This window comes from Cheilinus undulatus, linkage group 21, assembly GCF_018320785.1.
Source record: "Cheilinus undulatus linkage group 21, ASM1832078v1, whole genome shotgun sequence".
Taxonomy (NCBI): Eukaryota; Metazoa; Chordata; class Actinopteri; order Labriformes; family Labridae; genus Cheilinus; species Cheilinus undulatus.
In genome coordinates, this window is record NC_054885.1 from 32,538,821 (window position 1) to 32,557,829 (window position 19,009).

The 19,009-nt window shown below is 42.8% G+C and overlaps 1 protein-coding gene and 1 long non-coding RNA gene across 3 annotated transcripts in view; one reads left to right on the top strand and one right to left on the bottom strand.

The window, feature by feature from the left end:
- The window catches only part of LOC121503860 (nuclear GTPase SLIP-GC-like), a 28,162-nt gene extending 10,506 nt beyond the window's left edge, over positions 1-17,656 (top strand). The window contains exons 16-24 of one of the 2 annotated variants that reach the window (XM_041778431.1): positions 256-432; positions 526-683; positions 3,690-3,816; positions 4,052-4,160; positions 4,253-4,386; positions 9,110-9,191; positions 16,458-16,536; positions 16,631-16,661; positions 16,753-17,656. In XM_041778431.1, coding sequence (XP_041634365.1) covers positions 256-432; positions 526-683; positions 3,690-3,816; positions 4,052-4,160; positions 4,253-4,386; positions 9,110-9,191; positions 16,458-16,536; positions 16,631-16,661 — 897 coding nt within the window. In that variant the 3' untranslated portion in view covers positions 16,753-17,656. Of the gene's footprint in view, positions 1-255; positions 433-525; positions 684-3,689; positions 3,817-4,051; positions 4,161-4,252; positions 4,387-9,109; positions 9,192-9,591; positions 9,947-16,457; positions 16,537-16,630; positions 16,662-16,752 lie in introns of those variants that run through there. The other variant, XM_041778432.1, reaches the window with a different exon arrangement.
- LOC121503863 lies at positions 14,509-16,450 on the bottom strand. The gene is made up of 2 exons (XR_005991401.1): positions 14,754-16,450; positions 14,509-14,622 (listed from the first exon to the last, which is right to left on the bottom strand). It is a non-coding gene; the product is annotated as an uncharacterized LOC121503863 (long non-coding RNA).
- Positions 17,657-19,009: the final 1,353 nt, after the last annotated feature.

A 19,009-nucleotide genomic window follows, 5' to 3' on the forward strand; every position in this document is an offset into this window, starting at 1 on the left:
TGGATTTATTTTAAGAGTGTACCACTCATACAGGGTCTTTAGCTTATACAGTATAATAGGACATTTTACCATGAACTGATAGAAGTTATGACTGGATCACATCTGGTTGCTACAGCACATGCCACTCAGAGCCAAATGTTCTTATAAGTCTCATGAAATATTTATTTAGAAGTTATTTTTTTATTCATTTATTTACTGTTGGATGTGGAATGCAGATTTATTTTTGAATTGTCAGTGTTCTCTGTTTGATTTCAGTCTGAGGATAAAGAAAAGCTGCACACAGTCCTCAAAAAAAACTTGACACATGGACTTGGAACAGTGTCAGGACCCATACAAGAAGCCATAAGTGCTTTTGAGAACCAACTTAGGAGGGGGGTGGATAATTCCAAAAGTACATGTGATCGCACCTTGGAGTTCTTCTTAAAGCTTAAGGTAGCTGACTGTTTTGTTTGTATGTCAAAACAACACATGTTTTAGCTTATATTAAGTGTGATCATCTAATGAAAAGTTGTTTTTTTCTTCCAGGGAAAAGGAAAAGGACGTGGTTTTCACAGGACATTAAAGTGCGTAGTCAAAAACAGCGGGGTCTACAAACCAAGAAAAGGGAAACAGCTAAACCTCAATGAGAAGTTAGCTTCAAAGCTGAAGGAGAGCATTGATGAGGAATTCCGGAAGACATTCCCGTAAGAAATTCCAATGAGGGCATGAAAAATTCTAAAGCCTGTGTCAAATCTACTCTGTACCTACTCTGTCATGAGCACTGGGTACTTACATACTTCCTCGGCAGTTCACCAAAATCATCCAACCCCCCATCCAAATTAAATTTATTGTGAAAATATACAGACTTTCAGCTTTTTACAATGACAAAATCAAACAAAAGTAATTGAAATAGCACAACTAATGCTTCAAGTGGTTTCCCCAAATTCAATTCAAAATGCAATTTCAACTGACTTCTCTAGTCACAAAATTATTGAACTCCTTCATGGCGAGCATCTTTAGTCCTTCATAGAGCACCCTTTTGCTTCTTTGACCTGCTTCGAACGAGATGCATATCCAGATACCAGCTTCTGGCAGCATTCCTGAGGAATCTTAGCCCATTCCTCATGTGCAATGGCCTTCAGCTCTGTAGTATGCTGGGTCTGCAACCACCTTCTTCAAACCCCACCAGAGATTTTCTATGAGGTTCGAGTCAGGCGACTGTGATGGCCATTGTAGAATCTTCCAGGAGTTCTTCTGCATCCAAGCCCTTGTGGAATTTGAGTTATGCTTGGAATCATTGTCCTGTTGGAAGGTACAATGATGCCCAAGCTTCAGTTTCCTCACAGATGGCATGATGTTTCTTCCTAGAATTTCCTGATACTTCAGTGAATCCATCTTGCCTCCCACATGCTGCAGGTTTCCAGAGCCAGATGATGCAAAGCAGCCCCAGAGCATAAGCAAGCCACCACCATGCTTAACTGTGGGTACAGTGTTCTTTTCAGCGTATGCTTCATTCTTCTTCCTACAGACATACCGCTGATCCATCATGCCAAAAAGTTCCAGTTTTGTTTCATCACAGAACAGAATCCCAAAACCGCTGTGGCTTATTTATATGAATTTGAGCACATTGGAGCCAACTTTTCTTGGTCTTTTGGTTGTACATCTTGGAGTTCTGGAAACAGTCTACATTCAGTACTCACTGAAACCTCAGTCCTTGTTGCCACCAAGTTTTGCTGGGGTTCTTCTGCAGTCTGGAGGGTTTTTCCCAACCTGCCTTCTAGGGGTGAGGGGAAAAATTGATACAGCATAGTATTGCAATATTTCGCCTGGTGATATAGGTATCGTATCTTCTGACAAGTATCGATTTCTTTCAAATGAATTGCTAATATTAACTGAAGTCTATGATACTGGATCAGAAGCATCAAACACTTGATGATGCTGTTGCACCCTTTGTCCAGTGAGGTCAACAAAGGTGATGGTCATACAGCAGGAGAAAGTTAGTACAACCAATATCACAGCACCAGGGAAAGGACATTAGGTATGCAAGCAGGGTCAGACTACATGGACATGACATGTTGGGTTTGCAAGGAGTGCCGCATGAAAATAAAATACTGCCGTAATACGATGAAAATGAAGGCAAGGCTAATGCTAAATCAGCTTAACAGCTGAAAAAAAGGTATTGAAAGCAATATATGGTATAGCAATACTCTGTGTATTGCAAAATATTTTCTCTTAACTTTTTGGACCATACTTTTGACTTTGCCATCTTTCTAACACAGAGTCAAGTGTGAGACTCAACAAACCGCCTCGCAGTTCAGGTAGTTTATGTGTTCCAGCTCATGCATCCTGGTGCAACTGAAGCCCTTGATTAGTTGCATAAAGCTGGGCATAACATGCAATTTCAAACCGACCATACAACTGTCGTGACAGAATGTCAACTCATACTGTGCATCTGAATCTCTTACGACACGCAACCATCCCGCATAATGTATGTGCTCGCACTATACAGTGTGATGTTCGTCTTGACCTGAGTGCTCACACTATACCAGTGAAGTCTGGACAGACTGTGACAGAAATCCCCATTTTCCTTTTAAAATAATCTCACAAACTGAGGATGAAGTGTTTCCAGTTATATCCTCTCTCTCCTTCTCTCCTGCTTTCTCTCTCTATCCCATACACTCAAACAGCATCACCATCAGTGTCAGCTGCAGATCTGTGTATGTTTCCTGCTCATTTATTTCCTTTATCATCCTTTTTGGCAAGGAAAGTGTCCTTTAAGAGGGCAGACACTTACAGTAGAACCAGGTTCATGATCAATAACTTTAAGAACCCTTGAAGTGAAATTCAGAGGATGTATTGGGCTGTATACTGCAACAAATGAAATTCTCAAGCTGGGTGTAAAAAACTTAAGAACTAGGCTTGAAAGATTTTAACTATCGCTGGGTCTCTGATTAAAGGCATTTCATTATCAGCATAGTTGCTAATAATCATACTAAAAACTTAGTTTTCTATCGGACATGGCAGTTATTGCTAAATCTTGAGATATTGTTCCATCACTACACACAATAAAGCTTTATCCAGGAATTCAAGTTTAATATATAGCCTATTTATGGCCAGAACAGGCATGAATGTATCTTAGTCATTGTTGTTTCTCTTCTTATTTTCTTGATTTCCCTCTTTTCTGTATGTGCACCTCCTCTTCTTTCTTTATCTTCATCTTTTAAATTTCTGAATCTCCCTTTATCTCTTTCTGCATTTCCGTCTTTCCCTTTACAGACTGAACACAGCTTCAACAGATGGCTGTTCAATATGAGCTTGAGGTTTCTGCTGGATAAAGACAAGTTTTTCCTTGCCACCAAAACTTTGCTAAATGCAGGTTTAGTGCTAAGTTCATGATGGATTAATGATAGGTCTTTATATCAAAAAGGTTTGTAATTCATTCACTCTACCAGTGGTTTTCGACCCTTTTTTTGGCCAAGTCACACCTAAGGTCAAGACAAATCAAAAGGCACACCAAATCCATATCCATACAAAATAGCCTTATTAAAACATGTTACAGTGACCTCAGTTGTTGCACAGTTGTAGTAATACTGTAAAGTTGTACAGGCTCCCACAGCACACCATTTGAGAAGCACTACACTGTACAAGTGAAGTCGTCACACATCTTAACTCTATATTATCTAAAGATGTATTTATGAACATGTTTTCAGAAACGAATCAAAAAAAGAACCATTCAACGGGGCCATCGGTTCCTTTTCACTCAACACAGAGACACTGGCTGAGCAGTACGAGGATGGAACTGGGATGCAACTGCGACTGGAGTATCTCAGTACAGAGGTAAGAGACTGGAAATCTTTGTTCAAGCATGTATCAAGCAGTTTCTCAATGTAATGGATTCAACAAACAAATGAGTGATCAGCACAATCATAATTTTATTATAATGAACGAAAATAAGTCAGTGAATATTTACGCTATCTATATTCATGAACAATGCTTCTGTCAAACACCACAAACATAAAACTTTGCAATCTGTTCAAAGTATTTGCAAAAGGTGTGTTTTTCTCTCTCAAAGGAAATGACAATGAAGACAAAACTCTTCAAAGACATCCGAGAGTGTAAGAAAACAATCTACAACAGCCTGACAATAATGATTGAGAAACTAATGGAACCATGCTATAAAAGTAAGATACTTTATCTTAGCATATAAAACCTGACAGTTAATCATTATCACTGTATACAGTATTAAACTGACAACTTTTTAAATTTTTTTTAGACGCACAGCAATGTGAGGGAAAAGGCTGCCTTGACAAAATGAGGAACATAATAATGGAACATGTTGAAGAAAACAAGGAAAGCATGTTTGAGGAGGTGAAAGATAAAATCCTGGAAGATCTGGAAAACCTTAAGGTTTGTTATGTTTAGTTTCTTTTATCATATGGAGTTTATCTTTTTAAAGTGGGTTGTTCATTCTGAACATAACTTTAGGGACTGAAACTCAATGGTGTTACAAACGAGCAAGTTTTGTTGTTCAGTATTACAAAATAATCACAACCTTTTTTATAAAGATTTTTTGTTGTCTGAAAAGTCTGCAATGGTAAAAATCTTTATTGCAACAGTAGATCACAGTTTAGTCAATAACACTTGTCTTTTGCCTTAGCAAAAACACCTGAGCTTCAATCAGTAGCTGTGAACAGCGAACTAGCTGTGAACTAAAGATGTCACTTGTTGGAAACTGAACCATGTGGTTTTATTCTCATGAGCAGAGTCTCATTTTGTAATAGCAATAGTATTTTTCCTGGGTTTGCCTATTAGCATGCTTTGACTTTCTAGGGAATCACAGTGCTAGAAACCCCCATATTTAAACATTTATGACATCCAAGTCAAATACACTGAGTTTAAGTGGTTGCAAAACCCTGAAATTTGGCATAAATGTGAATATAAGTGTGAAGCAAAGCCTTAGGCTGGAAAGGAGGATGATGGGATGTGGAGGTGAAGCTGTTTCCACAGATCAGCGTTGGTGAATCAGGTCCTTGAATGTTAGTCCGTCGCACCAGAGACTCATGGAGAGACTGGAGGAATGAAAGCCGAAGCCAACAGTGTTTGGTCTCAGTATGAAATAAATTATACATAACTATCTCATACTGATTAACAAAAGAATAGAATATTATATCTTAAGTGTCAAAGAGAATAACAAGGACTCAACGTAAGGATTCAAAGATTTCCACAGTGCCAGTTAAGAAAAAATAAATCAGTGTTAGGTGAGATCACAAACACCTGCATGAGGAGAACCCTGCAGTATGTCCAAAAACATGTGGACTCTTTCTAAGAGAAAACGCTTTCTTATAGAATTATTTATGATCCTAATTATGTAATGTGAAGGCACCCAGCAATAATTAGTTGAAAAGACGTAAAAAAAAAAAAAAAAAAAACATCTCCACTATGTGTAAACAATGTCTAGATCTAGTTGAGAGGTGAAAGGTGAAAAGGCATAATTCTCAAGTCATTGAAAAGACGTCAAATTTTTAACGACTATTATTGGGCCAAATTTGGGCCAAATCACACAGACAAAACATGGCCCAATTTTCTATGATTATCTTTTGACTAAATTAAGGCTTTAACGGACCGAATCTAGCCTGAAACAAAAAAAAGGTCTGATTGATGTCGGGTGTTTGGTGGGAAAGGGAAGATTTATATCTGAATCTGTTGGTTTTATGAGCTCTAACATGTTTTATGTTTGAAGGTGAATCAGAAAACAAATCAAATATTAAACTCCTGATTGATTCACTCCTTATTATTGATCTTATTAAATGTATTTTCAATATTTCACTATTAATATTTATTTCAAACACTTTTTAAATCCCAGCCCTTCAGTTACGGAGCCTTTTAAAACTTCTGATGTTTAAATTCTCTTGAGAGTCTTTTCAGTCCGATTATAGTTTGTTATAAACTCAGTTCCTCCTCCGGGGTTGACAGGTCTGTGTGACAAAACCAGCCCAGTGGCCCATAAAATCTAGCCCAAAACCAAACCCAATGCTGAAATTCAAAATAATACAGTAAAACCTCTGCCACACTGCATATGTTGCTTGTGTGCCTGCAGATATTCTGCCTCTCTGTGGGTGGCGTGAATGTCTGTGTACCATGTATCATGTTTTCCTGCCTCTCTGCTGGTTGTTTTAGTTGTACTTGAGTGTAAATAGAGTAGTTTGTCCTGCTACAGATATTAAATACTCATACACAAGACAAAAAATGGGTCTGCCCAGAGCCATTGAGAGAGAGGGTCCAGAAGCTAGAAGCTCACGTGGTTCATGTAGTAGCCAAATAGTTCCAAACAAAGCTTGGCGGGCCGTGTAAATGAACTGCGTAGCCACGATTTCTAATAACTACTCACCAATAGTTTTGTTTTTTTTACATTCATATATCGATATAGATATATTCCAACGTGACACATACTCTATGCGCATGAGTAGGAACATTATTATTGCAATGATGCTTTTAAAATCGCTGAAATTTCCTCTGAAAAGGAAGAATGTGGACAGTAAACTAGCTGGCTTTACTTACATTCTTGACTAGCAAACATTGCTTGACACTGTAATGTTACTAAATTTCCTTGTTTATAACAACAACGTTAGTGATTTTGAAAATTACTGACTTGTTTTGTTTTAACATTTCAGACGAAGAAAGAAGCAGCCTGTGTGATACTCCTGAGTAGGAAAACATGTTCAGATGTTTCAAGGACAATGTCTATGTTGTAACTTAGCTTTACTAACTTAAAGCATGTAGGAAACTCTGTCTTGTGAAGTATGAAATATTTAAGTGATCAATCTGTAGTCCATACACAATAGCTGTTGTAAGATACTCCAAGCTGCAATATGCTGTTGTGGAGGGGGAAAAAAATCAGAATCGTATCCATCTACTGTATGTATATAAAAATATGAAAGTGACAGCTAGTGACTGAAACAATTAGGGAGGACAGGAGAAAAACCAACCCACGGCATTGTAATTTATACTAGTTGTCCATACTTTCTAATATTTAACAAAAATTAGTTATTCTAGCAATAAAACAAAGGCTTACACGATATCTTAAAAACATTTTATTCAATCCTGTTGTTTCCAGATTAACCATACAGGCCTAATACAAAAGAGAATTCATCAAAGATGTGAGATGTAACAAGAAGCAGACCAGTGTTCAACACCTGTGTAGGCACCCAGTACGTCACAGTGGGAATTTTACATGACACTCTGATTTAAAAAGGAAAAACAAAAACTATTAAAATCTGGAATTATCAATAACAAAGCAATCTGTTCCACTCAATGTATATATTGGGAGACTATCTTAATAGCTGCTGTGAAGCCTCTTGTTGCATCCAGTCTTCCAAGAGCAAGAGAGAAGCATAGGCTGGCTAACTTTTTTGGATCTTGCAAGGTCAGAAAAAGTTTAGTCAGTAAAATATCAACAGAAATCAAGCTTTGGCAGTATAATAGTGATTGGAAAAAGCAGTATTTTGCATACTGTGTAGGTCCCCCGAGGCAATATCTCCTATCTACAGGCTGAAGCCTCCAGCTACCAGATGAACTCTGAGAAGCTGCAAGAGGCAATACATTTAAGGTAACGTTAGACTACTACTACATGTAATGCCAAATAAAAGCTAAATAAGGTATCACATCATCTTACACAACCTTATACCCAACATTTAAATAAACTTGAATTGCAACAAACTATGACTATTATAATGAAAATGGTTAGCTTACATATAAAAATGTGGAGATTTAGCCAAAACAAACTTCAAAAGGGCAATTATTTTCAACATCATCCATTTACCTCTTCTGAGGCATAGTGCGGGGTTCATATTTGGTGGTTAAAATTGCTAAATAACCACGAACACCCATCAAACTAGGAAGTTAACACTTTGCTTCAGACAAAACAACAACCAACATTAGTATTAGCATATTAGCACCCATTGTTAGAATAACATTACATTAGCTAATATTCTTAATTAAACGAGACTTTCAGAAGGCTACAAAAAGTCCTGCAATATCCTACTAGCTAAGTTATTGAGGGTAATTTCAATCATAGTTCATCGATAGCAAAGGCAAGTTAGTTAACTGTCAGCTTTAGCTACGAGTCTTTGCTAACGTAACATTAAAACTAATATTCTGTTTTAAATTGAGGAGCTATCACCCTTTAAATTACATCTTTAATTTGATTCAAATGTGTTTGTTAAATAGTCATCATTAAAATGTCAACTGTAGCTTCCTACCTGTAAACTAACCTTCGATTAATACGAGAAACATACCTTCGCAATAGGAATCCTATTGACACGGTTGCATTGTTTGGACAATCGGGGGCTGCCATGATCTGCCATCGCTGTAAAATCATTGGCCCATTGGTGTCTATGGAGTTGACGCTACTCTCTCTCTCAACTACTCTGGGTCTGCTTAACCCGCGGACAAAAAAAGTCTACCCGCAGCAATATGTTAAAAGTAGTCCAAACCACTGACATCCACTGTGTAGCAGCGTCTAATCAGAGAGTGATATCCAATAAGGGGGCGTGTCTTTGAGTAAAAAGAGCTCTGGGAAGCCTGCTCTCATGTGTCTGTGCTCATCGGTCTTTAAATCTCAGTCCTCAGTCTTATGGCTCTGGGCTTCAGACCAAATAAGAGCCATTGGGACGGTCCTTAAGATGGCGGATCAGAAACTACTTCCGGCTAGAGCATAGACCGAGGACCAAGGACTGATACACAAGAGACATGGAATCCACCAGGGACTACCTTGCAGAGAGGTTGAGCTGGGAGACTACAATTAGATTAGCTGGAAGTCTGCTGATTGCAGCTGGGCGAATTACGTCTGTGGTGTTGTTGAAAGCAAAAGTTTAATACTGTTGCTGGGCAGAGCTGGCAGAGGAAGGGCAGAGGGAATCTTGCAGCTTACATAGACCACCGGTCGTGAGAGTGTTTGTCAGGTGATGAAATAAAGATGCATGTCAAGTGTATGATTAGTGCAGCTTGAGTTGTCTCCCTGAACTAGCTCACAGGTGTTTTTCCATTTATATAAGATCTATTAAGTCTTGAACACAATAATGCTAAGCTCATGTGTCGGTAATGTGTCTTCAAAATTTGTATTTTGATTTAGGCGTACATCCTGAAGGAACTGGAAAAAGACATGCTGTTGGCAATTGAGTATGCACTCAGGATGTATTCTGAGTCTTTTCCAGGTAAACTGAATATTCAGAAATGTAGTTTGTTTTTTCTAATGTTTTCTCTACAATGCACAAATCACCAGTTACTCCATAATTTTGGTGCATGCTTTTTCAGTTAGATAGTTCAGCCTTTACATGTGCTAAATCTGTTTTTTATTTATTTATAAATTTCTACATAGAATTTTGTGGTTCCCAAACCTTTACACAGAGTCCATCCATTTTTAGAAAATTTGGTGTACTTTTTGACTGTTACAGGGGCCAATCAACTCTTTCCATTACATTCGTGCATGTGACATGTATTAGAAAACACCTTAACAATAACAAAATGTTGAAAGTTTGAAATCATGTCAAGGTCATGACTACAGCAGTGCCCAACATTTTGACTCTTCAGAAAGCTCTCTGTTATGTTTGATAGTGTGGTTGGACCCAGAATGCGGAAACGGAGGAGCAGGTTTGAACAGTTTTATTGTGCAGGTAAGTGAATAAGGGAGGGGGGATTCCAAGAGTCCTGGTGAGTGAGAGAGTGCGCTGGTGCTGGCTGCGGTGATCTGGGCTGGAGGCACTGGAAAAAGAGGAGAGGCACGTTAGAAGAGGGTTCACAAAAATGCAGCACTGGAATTCACTAATAACAAATCAGAATAGCACAAGAAACTTCTCTGGAGATCTCGAGAGAGAGCCTGGAGCTGGAGTTACCGTGAGGTAAGTTCTGCAAGACTCAGGCGCTGTAGAGAGCTGCAGCCGATCTTAAGTAGTGTCCGTCAAATGAGTGATTTGCTGCAGGTGTGACTCTCCACAGCACCGGGGGGGAGGGGTGGATGCCTCAGGGAGAGCAGAGTAAAGTTAGCAGCCAGCACGATACTCCGGAAACCGGAAGTAACCAAAATAATACACAGAATACAATTTAAAACACCACAGTACCCCCCTCTCAACGGACGCCTCCTGGTGTCCTACCAGGCTTGTCAGGATGCCGTCTGTAAAACTCCCGTAACAGGTCCTCATCCAGGATTAATTTTCGGGAGATCCAGGAGCGTTCTTCAGGGCCATACCCCTCCCAGTCGACCAAAAACTGGAACCCTCGACCCCGCGGTCGGACGTCCAGAATCTTCGAGACGGTAAAGGCCGGGTGGTCATCGATGATCCGGGGGGGGTGGAGGGCCGACGGCCGGAGGGCTCAGGTCACTGGAGGACACAGGTTTAAGCAGGGACACATGGAAGGTGGGATGAATCTTCATTGATTCCGGGAGCTTGAGCTGCACCGCTGAGGGGTTGATGACCTTGGTGACCTCGAATGGACCCACGTAGCGAGGAGTTAACTTCCTGGATTCCGTCTCCAGGGGCAAATCTTTAGAGGATAGCCAGACCTTCTGGCCAGGGCGGTACTCAGGGGCGGGGACGCGGTGCGCATCCGCCAGTCTTTTGTTGCACTCCGCCATGCGCGAGAGCGCAGCCTTAGCCGTTCTCCAGACCTCCTTAACGTGCTGCAGGTGCTGCTGCACTGAGGGCACAGACACGGAGACCTCCTGCTCCGGTAACAGGGGGGGCTGGTACCCAAAACAGCACATAAAGGGCGACATACCAGTGGCAGAGCAGGTGAGGGAGTTGTGGGCATATTCTACCCAGGGGAGATGAGAGCTCCAGGAGTTGGGGTGATGAGCGGCGACGCAGCGTAGAGCAGCTTCCAGGTTTTGATTGGCTCTTTCTGTTTGGCCATTGCTCTGTGGATGGTATCCGGAGGACAGGCTGACAGTCGCACCGAGCTCATTACAAAACTCCTTCCAGACACGTGAAATAAACTGGGGTCCGCGGTCTGACACAATGTCGCTGGGGAGCCCATGGAGCCTGAAGACGTGGAGGACCAGCAGGTGAGCAGTCTTAAGGGCGGTGGGGAGTTTGGGGAGAGGAACATAGTGGACACCCTTGGAGAAACGATCAACAATGGTGAGGATAACCGTGTTGCCATCAGAGGTCGGTAGACCAGTGACGAAGTCCAGAGCGATGTGGGACCAAGGGCGACTAGGGGTAGATAGAGGGCGCAGTAACCCAGCAGGAGGTTGGTGAGACGCTTTACCTCGGGCGCAGATGGAGCATGCAGCCACGAACTCTCGAGTGTCTTTACTCATGTTGGGCCACCAGAAGCTCTGCTGTAAGAAGTGGAGGGTTCTTTGAAAACCGGGATGACAGGTGAGCTTGGATTCATGGGCCCACTGGAGCACTGCTGAGCGAGCAGAATCAGGTACGAAGAGCCGACCGGGGGGTCCGGTACCGGGATCAGGTTGGAGCTTCTGGGCGTCTTTGACGGTCTGAATAATGTCCCAGGTGGCGGCTCCAACTATGCATGAGGGAGGGAGGATCAGGTCTGGCTCCACATCATCCCGAGGAAGGGAGTCAATGCGGGAAAGGGCGTCGGGTTTGATGTTCCGGGAGCCTGGTCTGTAGGATAGGGTGAAGTTGAATCTGCTGAGGAACAGAGCCCACTGGGCCTGACGGGGATTGAGTCTGTGTGCCGTGCGTAAGTAAGCGAGGTTTTTGTGGTCCGTCCAGATGATGAATGGATGTTGCGTGCCCTCCAGCCAGTGCCTCCACTCCTGCAATGCCCACAGCCAGCAACTCTCTGTTACCAACATCGTAGTTACTTTCAGACGAGGACAGGCGACGTGAGAAAAAGGCACAAGGGTGTAACCTTTGGGTCTTAGGGTCTCTCTGGGAGAGCACTGCACCTGCTCCAGTCTTAGAAGCGTCCACCTCCACCACGAACTGGAGGGAAGAGTCTGGGTGTTTAAGGACGGGGGCAGAGGTGAACAGAGTCTTCAGCCGGGAGAAAGCCTCAGCTGCCTCGGGAGACCACCGATAGGGGGAGCTGGGGGATGTGAGCTTGGTAAGGGGTGCAGCCACTCTACTATAATCTCTGATGAACCTTCTATAAAAATTGGCAAAGCCCAGGAATCGCTGGAGTTCTTTGCGGCTAGAAGGAGTGGGCCACTCTGTAACGGCCTTTATTTTAGCGGGATCTGGCTGCAACTGGCCCTGAGCAATAGTAAAACCCAAAAAGCTAACAGAGGGGGTGTGAAACTCGCACTTTTCAGGCTTAACGAATAGTTTGTTCTCTAAGAGTCTCTGGAGGACGAGACGGACATGCTGCTTATGCTCCTGGAGCGAGCGGGAAAAAATGAGGATGTCATCTAGGTACACAAACACAAATCTGTTCAGCATGTCCCTAAGAACATCATTAATGAGAGCCTGGAAAACAGCCGGGGCGTTAGTGAGCCCGAAAGGCATGACCTTGTACTCGAAATGGCCTAAAGGGGTCTTGAACGCAGTCTTCCATTCGTCCCCCTCCTTGATCCTAACCAAATGATAAGCATTTCTCAGATCTAACTTGGAAAAGACCTGAGCAGAACAGAGAGGCTCGAAAGAGGGGTCAATCAGGGGAAGGGAGTACCTATTCTTGACAGTGATGTCGTTGAGACCTCTAAAGTCAATGCAGGGGCGGAGCGTGGAATCTTTCTTTTTAACAAAAAAGAATCCTGCCCCTAGAGGAGAAGAGGAGGGGCGAATGAGACCTGTGGCTAGCGAATCGTGGATATACGTCTCCATGGCGGCTTTCTCTGAGGCGGAGAGGTTATACAGGCAGCCACTGGGCAGGGGTGCGCCGGGGAGTAAATCTATCGCACAATCATAGGGACGGTGAGGGGGAAGGGACACGGCTAGCTCCTTGCTAAACACTAGTGCAAGATCATGATAGTCGGGGGGAACGTTGGAGAGGTCCGGAGGAGTGGGAGTGACTGGGACACGGCTGATGGAGGGATTAGCAGAGCGTAAACAGTGGGAGTGACAATGGACGCTCCAGTTGGTTATGGAAGCGGTTTGCCAATTGATTTGGGGGTTGTGTAAATGAAGCCAAGGGAGACCTAGAACTATGGGAGCATGGGGTGAAGGAATGACAAAGAGTTGGATTTTCTCGCAATGATTTCCGGAGATGAGTAAGGTTATGGGAACGGTCCGATGAGTGACTTTAGCTATGAGTCGGCCATCTAAGGCAGTGACATTCTTAGGTGCAGGTAAAGGTTCGAGGGGGAGCTGGAGTTGTTGGGCTAGACTGTCCTGAATAAAACGATCATCGGCACCGGAGTCAATGAGAGCTTGAATGGGGACGGAATCGCGCCCCCAGAGGACACTGGAGGAAACGGTGATACGCAGGGGAGGGCTAGAGGAGGAGGTAGTCTGGCTCACCCGAGTGCCCTCGTTCACGGGCGAGCCCTGTCTTTTGGCGTCTGGGGACAGTTAGCTATGAAGTGACCCGCCTGACCACAATATACACACAATTTAAGGTTAAACCTTCGCTGTCGCTCACTGGCGGTCAAACGGGCTCGGCCTAGTTGCATGGGTTCCTCTATAGGAGTGGAGGGAGAGTCCACAGGAGGTCTCGGCCTAAAGGGGAACGGAGGAGCTGACTGACCAGAAGAGGGGGCTACAGGACGTGACTTGGAAGCCCGGTGCTGACTCTTCTCTCTCTGTCTCTCCCTCAAGCGGTTGTCTATCCTGATAGCTAGAGAAATAAGTTTCTCTAAGGAATTAGGCTCGTCCCAGGAGGCTAACTCATCCTTGAGTTCTTCAGAAAGGCTTCTAAGAAAAATACCCTTAAGTTCGGTCTCCCCCCACCTACTCTCTGATGCCACTATCCGGCATTCAATGGAGCACTCTGCAACAGATCTAGAGCCCTGGGAGAGGGAAAATAAGCGTTTCGACGCCTCCTGACCCTGGAGGGGGTGATCGAAAACTCGACATAACTCACTAGAAAACTCAGAAAAAGAAGCTAACACAGGTGATTCACTATTCCAAATAGAAGTGGCCCAGCGGGAAGCCTTCCCGCGCAACAGGTTGATAACAAAGGCTATCTTGGCCCTGTCAGAGGGGTAGCTCAAGGGTTGCTGATCAAAAACTAGAGAACATCGTAACAAGAAGCCCTTAGCATTGCCTATTTCTCCAGAGAAGAAATCTGGATGGGGGACCTGAGGTTCTCTAAAGTGGGGGTGGGGAGGAGAGGGTGAGGGATCTACACTGGGTGGCTGATTGCTAACAGGTGGAGGCTCTGGTGAATGGTGGTGAGGCTGACTGGTGGAGAGTAATTGTTCTGAGATGCTAGAGACTTGAGTGCTGAGAGTCTGGAGGGATTGCATAATACCTTTAAGCATGTTTTCGTGTTGTCCGAGGCGTTGTCCTTGATGGGTTATTGCAGTTTTGAGAGTGTCCGAGTCCACTGAATCCATTTCTGGCCTGAGTCTTCTGTTATGTTTGATAGTGTGGTTGGACCCAGAATGCGGAAATGGAGGAGCAGGTTTGAACAGTTTTATTGTGCAGGTAAGTGAATAAGGGAGGGGGGATTCCAAGAGTCCTGGTGAGTGAGAGAGTGCGCTGGTGCTGGCTGCGGTGATCTGGGCTGGAGGCACTGGAAAAAGAGGAGAGGCACGTTAGAAGAGGGTTCACAAAAATGCAGCACTGGAATTCACTAATAACAAATCAGAATAGCACAAGAAACTTCTCTGGAGATCTCGAGAGAGAGCCTGGAGCTGGAGTTACCGTGAGGTAAGTTCTGCAAGACTCAGGCGCTGTAGAGAGCTGCAGCCGATCTTAAGTAGTGTCCGTCAAATGAGTGATTTGCTGCAGGTGTGACTCTCCACAGCACCAGGGGGGAGGGGTGGATGCCTCAGGGAGAGCAGAGTAAAGTTAGCAGCCAGCACGATACTCCGGAAACCGGAAGTAACCAAAATAATACACAGAATACAATTTAAAACACTACACTCTCATTTACCATCTGCAATCTGCCTCAAATTCTTTCTTACATGTCTGTTGTGTTTGGGACACTTGCTCGCTCATTTTCATTCACAGAAAAAAATCTCACCCTCTCGTAAGGGTACATGCCAACTGTCTTTTTTTTTTTTTTCAATTTTGATGTTATCAGAGCTTTTGTCCACATCCACTTTTTTTTGTTTTGAGATCCCCTACTACCTCAGTTTCAAAGCTTCTCACACCAAAGTTTATTGTTAGGTTAAGAAACTTGTCTTCCAGCTGGGTCACAGTGGTAGCAGGCTAAGCAAGTCCAACCAGACATTCCTCTCCCTAACAACATTTTCCAGCTCTTCCTGGGGGAATCCCAGGTGTTCCCAGGCCAGATCAGATATAATCCTTCCACTGAGTCCTGGGTCTACCCCAGGATCTTCTTCCAGTTGGACACGCCTGGAAGAATAGGACAGGGAGGTAACCAGGAGACATCCTGATCTGAGGACCAAACCATCACAACTGACTCCTTTCAATGTGAAGGAACAGCGGCTCTACTTCAAGTCCTCTGGATGTCTGAGCTTTTCACCCTATCTCTAAAGCTGAGCCCAGACACCCCCCTGAGAAATCTCATTTAGACCATTTGAATCTGCGATCTCATTCTTTTGGTCATCACCAAGAGTTCATGACCATAGGTGAGGGTTGGAACAAAGATTGACCCGAGTTAGTATCATTAGAGTTGTCACTATATCATGATGGGGGCGTTTGTGTGTCCCTGAAAATCTGGTAGCAAGATTATCGGGGGCACTAGCCCCTGTTAGGGTTTCCCAAGGTCAATCAGTCACCAGGAAAGGGACTAGACCGGCACTGTAAGTTTGCCATCAGCTCTCCCAGAAGAGGGATACCGGGGCACCCCCCTGGAGCCAGACCTGGGGGAGCTGGATGGAGCTCATCTGGTGTCTGGCCTTATCTCCATGTGGCCTGCTCACACCCAGCCTGGAGAGATAACATGGGGCCACCACTCTGTGGGCCCACCAGGAGTGCTCATAGGGGTACTGTGCATGGCAGGCCGGGCAAGAGGGGACGTTGGGATACCAGGTGGTCTGAAATATGAAAATAATGTAAAGCAATCCTGTCCTTACTCAAACACTAGCTCTAGGGAACATAACCCTTGAAAAGACGAGTCAGATCGGGTTCTCTTCCCCACCAGCCTTGTCTTCCCAGACAAAGTTGGTGTCATACGTCCCACCCCTTTTTGATTTTGATCAGTCAGTGAGCAAGATGTGACCCTGATGATCAAAAAATTCAGCTAATTTTTCTCTTCTTTTTTTTTTTCTTGAGTTAAAGAACTATTGGTCATGGTAAAATAGCTCCTATGGATGTGTCATTTGAATAGCTGGTTGTAAATGGTGAGGAGCTCACATAATTGATCCAGGAAGTTCTCTCCTCAGCTGTGATGCAAACCAAAGTGCATGAAAATATACATATATGTTTTCTTTTTAAAAGATGTTGAAGAGGACCTTGAGAAAGTGACTGAATACTATAAAAAACTGAAGAACACCACTGAAGGAACATCAGCAGCAAGGTAACCCGTTAACACCTAGATAATACCCTGATTTTAAACTGTAAAAAAATCAGTATTTTAAAATTATTAATAACAATGATTCTGTTTTTATTAGGGCTGATCAACCCGGTCCATCAACTGCATGAGTAAGTCTAAGTGATGATTAATATTAGGAATTCTGACAGTGAAATGTTTTCATTGGAGCCTTGACGTTTTCACTCTTTGTGGATTTTTCAGGTTCACTAGATGAAGAGCAGAACAGCTGTGGTCTGTTTTACCACTGAGGATCCTACTGATCATCATGTTGTTATTTCTTCTCTTTCAGTGTTGTTTCTATGTGTAATTGAGTTTGATACTGTGGGTTTTCTACAAAGATGTTACTTTAGTGACACTTTTGGACAGTCGGACACCCGAAATAGTTTAAGGGAGGGAGTTGTTACCGGGGATGTTGTGGTGTTCATATTTAGGATTTTTACTTTCATTTCAGCTCCACATCATCATCTTACATGATTCGGCAGTTTTCTAATTCTTCAGTATGTTTAACGTAATGAAATCTTAAACCTTACAGTCAAAACTTTTGGTTTGATCTGACTTGGATTTAATACTTTCAAGTGGCTGATATTGATCTGTTTTTCTACAATGATTAAGACCAAATTCATTGTTTTCTGTGTTAGTAGCTTTACCTGTGTGATAATATAACAAATAGACGTTTGTATTAACAGACCAACTTACATGATTTGCACCGTTTTATTTTTATCCTTCACTGGTTTAAATGTGCTTTGCATGCATTACAATTTCATTAAACAAGGTTCTGGTGTTTTTTTGTCTTTATTGTGAATTCGGCATAATCATGAAGCAACTGCCCAAAAGATTTCCATGAAAACTGAAAAGGCTGCAAGAGCACAACAGATGTTTTTTTTAAAGCGATCAAACCCAGAAAACATGTTAAATGGTTGAACTACTGCATATCCAGTCATCACAGCAGAGGCACTCCAGACCTTTGGGGGCGCTATATTTAACAGCTGAGGTTTTTAGGGGAGAAAGAACAGAAATTTACTGATTTTGAGACATGACTGTTTGAAAAGTCTAAAAAATGACTCTCTAAGTTCTCTCCTCTCGCCCTTGACCTCAAACAAAAACATCACATAGTCAAGGAAAGGTGTAAATAGGTCCACAGTTGAGAACAACAGGACAGGAAATGTGTTTTTACACCTGTTTTTATGAGGAAAAGTCCAGGTCTTTCAAACTGGAGACATTGTTCTATATAGCATTGTCAATAACTGCCTGAAAAAAGGTTTTTACAGCAAATGGAGTGGACTATTGAGAACAGCAATGACAAATTTAAAATACAAAACCAGTTCATGGAGCTTTATGGATGTAATAATGTTTTTGGACTAAACATTTGACTGGATTTAGATGGTGTGGCTGCTTTCTGATGCAGCAGGACTGTTTCTGATTGAATGTTATGATCAGGAGAGCTTCTAATGTTGAGCTCTGTCACTTTTATGATTGTATGTTGTCTGACAAATGCATTAATTGTGGCTGCTATGGTTGTTTAATCTTGATGAAATAACAATGTATAATTAAAGCTGCAAGCAGCGATGATGGGCCCTCGCAACCTGTTGCACGTCAGGATGTGCTGCGACCACGGGTGTATGGCAACTGTCGAGTGCCAGCAACAGAGCGTGCTGCCTCATGGGGTTTGTGGGTTTGCAACACTCACAGTTTAACAGAAACAGAAGGTGATCCCCCTCATTCATTTCCAGAGCTTGCCGTTACTTTGGCAGTAAAACCAAATGAGCATGAGGCATGAGCCCTGAACGTTTGGAAAGCAGCTCCAAAAAATGAACAAATCACTGGATTGTCAGCTCACAGCTCCTCTTTCTGCTCTGCTTAGCTCAGTTACTCTCTCTCTCTTTCTCTTTTGCATGCTTGCAGCCTCACTTCCTTTTCCTCTTGTTCATGCTCACTCCACAGGAGAAAAATGACTGAGTGGCTCAGTCAGTGTGGAAGATAGAGAAGAAAATACAGAGATACAGATGTGTACAAGTTTGTTTCATTATTATCTTCAGTGCTTTGATATCTCCTCTCAGTTTTTTTTTAATTATTTTTTTTACCATGTATTTATGGATAAACAGACAGATACAAACAGTACTTTCCTGCAAACCAAGCACCCTCAGTAACTTATATTTCATGCCTGTGACACAAATGACCCCTCAAATGAAAGCAGACACTCCTCAGATTCCAGCAGTATCTCTTTTGTCATTCTAGGTCCAAAACTCACTGAGAAAACAGCAGACAAACAGACTAAGCAAAAATCCCATTTGCCAATCAAAACAACATATTTCATCCTAACATTGATGGTTTTTTTAATCGATGTAGTCCCAGTCAAATAAATCCACTTGTAAGTGATACTCCAATGTCTTCCCAACATTTTGACCCTGTCCAAGTCCCTGTGCCTTCACATTCACAGTATCAGGCACAGGAACAATAA